Genomic DNA, 2188 nt, shown 5'->3' with positions numbered 1-2188 from the left:
AGTTCGGGTCACCCGAATTTTTCGGCCCACTCCATTAACATTCAGTTTCCGGTCTTCATATTTAGCCCACCGAAGAATACGGGTCGGATGCAGTTTTGGCCCAAAACCGGTCCGACCCGACCCGCGCCCACCCCTAATAATCACAATCACCGCTTCATTAACTCTAACCTAAGCTCAAGTCCATGTCCTATTAAGACAAATCCCGGAAATTAGTAATCACCATTTATTATAGATGCTTCTTCTATTATTGTCCCGTTCACTATATATACCTCTTATACGAGCAACTCTACAGTAGTGATGTGTGGATGGACCATAAATTAATGGGAGAGAGATGAGCATAGACTCAACTAACTAACCCACTCAACCATATCAACTAGTCTTTCAAGATATTTTATTCAATTCAAAATCTCCATCTTCGGATCTTGAACTTTCAGATCTGCTCTAGCTAGCTTAACAGACCCAAGGAAGAAAAAGCTCCTCGATCATCAGTTTCAAGTTTTCAACCAAACACAATGATGAAGCACAACGATGATCACAGAAACAACAAGGTCTCCCCCAAGCTCGTGGCCAAGGAGACCTCCGTGGCCAATTCGTCTTGCAGAGTCTACTACGGCGCCGCCGCCGGAGCGGTTCCGTTCGTGTGGGAGTCGCAGCCAGGTACTCCTAAGCACACTCTTTCCGAGACCTCTCTTCCTCCTCTAACTCCTCCTCCTTCATATTCCTTCAACACAACTCCGAAACACTCGTCCTCATCCATGCAAAGAAGCGGCTCTAGAGCTAAAGCGCTTCTGGACTCCATTTTCCCTAGGGTGCTGAAATGGAGGAAGGCCGCCCGGAACATGTCGCCGTCTTCTTCGGTGTCGTGGTCGTCGTCCTCATCCTCATCGTGCTCGTCGACTTCTTCAAAGGGCACCCAGAAACGTTACTCGGTTTCGAGGGTGCCATTTGGCTACGACGACGAGGATGAGGATGAGGATCTAACGAGGTCCGGATCGCCTACTTCGACTTTGTGCTTTGGGATTAAACGCAAAAGTAGTGATTACTTCAGAGGCTGCAATTCGGTGCGGAAGATCAAGTTTGCCTCCATGTCCATTGCTAGTCATGACCAATCACGCCGAGGTCGTACTGCTGAGAATTGATATATTCTATGTATGTTCATCGATTGTGTTAAATCTCTTTTTGTATTAATCTGTGGAACGGTATGTGTGTGTCCATTAATTGATGTCATATATCTCTATGATGTATTAATTCTCGAACATAATCCATGAAATTATTTTTGCACTTCTACATTCTACTGATCGAGAATTGAATCAAACTCTTGTCATAAGCATATATACATTAGCCAAATAATCAGTAATTCGCGATGTAAATCACTAAATCCTACTAGTTATTCAGGAATTAATGATACTAGTACCTTCGTTAGTTTGGAATCAGATATATTTATATACACATTATTTCACTTATAAACGTTTTGTTAAGCACATTGTTGCAGTGGCAGGCGGAAGATCCTATGGGAGAAGGCATATATATAACTAAAATCGTGGCTTAAGTTCGGTATAAAAAATACCCCGAAGATGCGGGTAATTTAGGGGAATGCATATTGTGCACTTTTGCATGTGGATATGAAGCAACCTGAATAGTAAAATTTGATTCTAGCATGAGCTAGCTAATTACTAGTTGTATTATAATACTGTATGTGTAGACTTGCAGAGTACATTGTTAGAGCAACTCCAACAGCTTCTCCATATTTTGATTTTTCCTTATTTTAGGGAAAAATGAGTCTCTTTTGCTCTAACAGATTCCCTATAATTATCTCTATTTTAGAGATAATGAGGAAAGAGAAAACCAAATTCCCTAAATTTACAGTAATTTTTAAAATTTAAGAAAGAATTATGGAGATTCTAGAGATTGCTGTAAAATAAGAAATCTGTTGGAGTTGGAGAAGAAAAAAAAGACTAAAACTTTTACTTTTACTTCCCTATAGTATATGCATAAATTATAGGGAAGCTGTTGGAGTTGTTCTTATAGTCTTTTCAGCGTAAGTAGTTGATTGTTCATGTGCTAGCATTGATGATGCACATGGAGTGTTTGCACTCCTAGTTGCATAGAAGTTATTCTTATGCATTACTATATATGCCAAGACTAAACTGAAGACTAACTTGGAAGAACTTGTACAACCTATACACGT

General features: G+C 40.4%; 1 protein-coding gene across 1 annotated transcript; it reads left to right on the top strand.

The window, feature by feature from the left end:
- The first annotated feature begins 299 nt into the window (after positions 1–299).
- LOC133717222 (uncharacterized) lies at positions 300–1261 on the top strand. Its single transcript, XM_062143902.1, has one exon. It carries the CDS (start codon positions 513–515, stop codon positions 1137–1139), a length of 627 nt encoding a protein of 208 aa, XP_061999886.1. The 5' UTR covers positions 300–512; the 3' UTR covers positions 1140–1261.
- The last annotated feature ends 927 nt before the right edge of the window (positions 1262–2188 follow it).

This window comes from Rosa rugosa, chromosome 6 (genome assembly GCF_958449725.1).
Source record: "Rosa rugosa chromosome 6, drRosRugo1.1, whole genome shotgun sequence".
NCBI lineage: Eukaryota > Viridiplantae > Streptophyta > Magnoliopsida > Rosales > Rosaceae > Rosa > Rosa rugosa.
The sequence above is the reverse complement of the archived record's forward strand: the minus strand, read 5'-3'. Positions and strand labels throughout refer to the sequence as shown.

Excerpts from the sequence above, each read along its gene's own strand:
- LOC133717222 (XM_062143902.1), top strand. The coding sequence starts at position 513 with ATGATGAAGCACAACGATGATCACAGAAACAACAAGGTCTCCCCCAAG.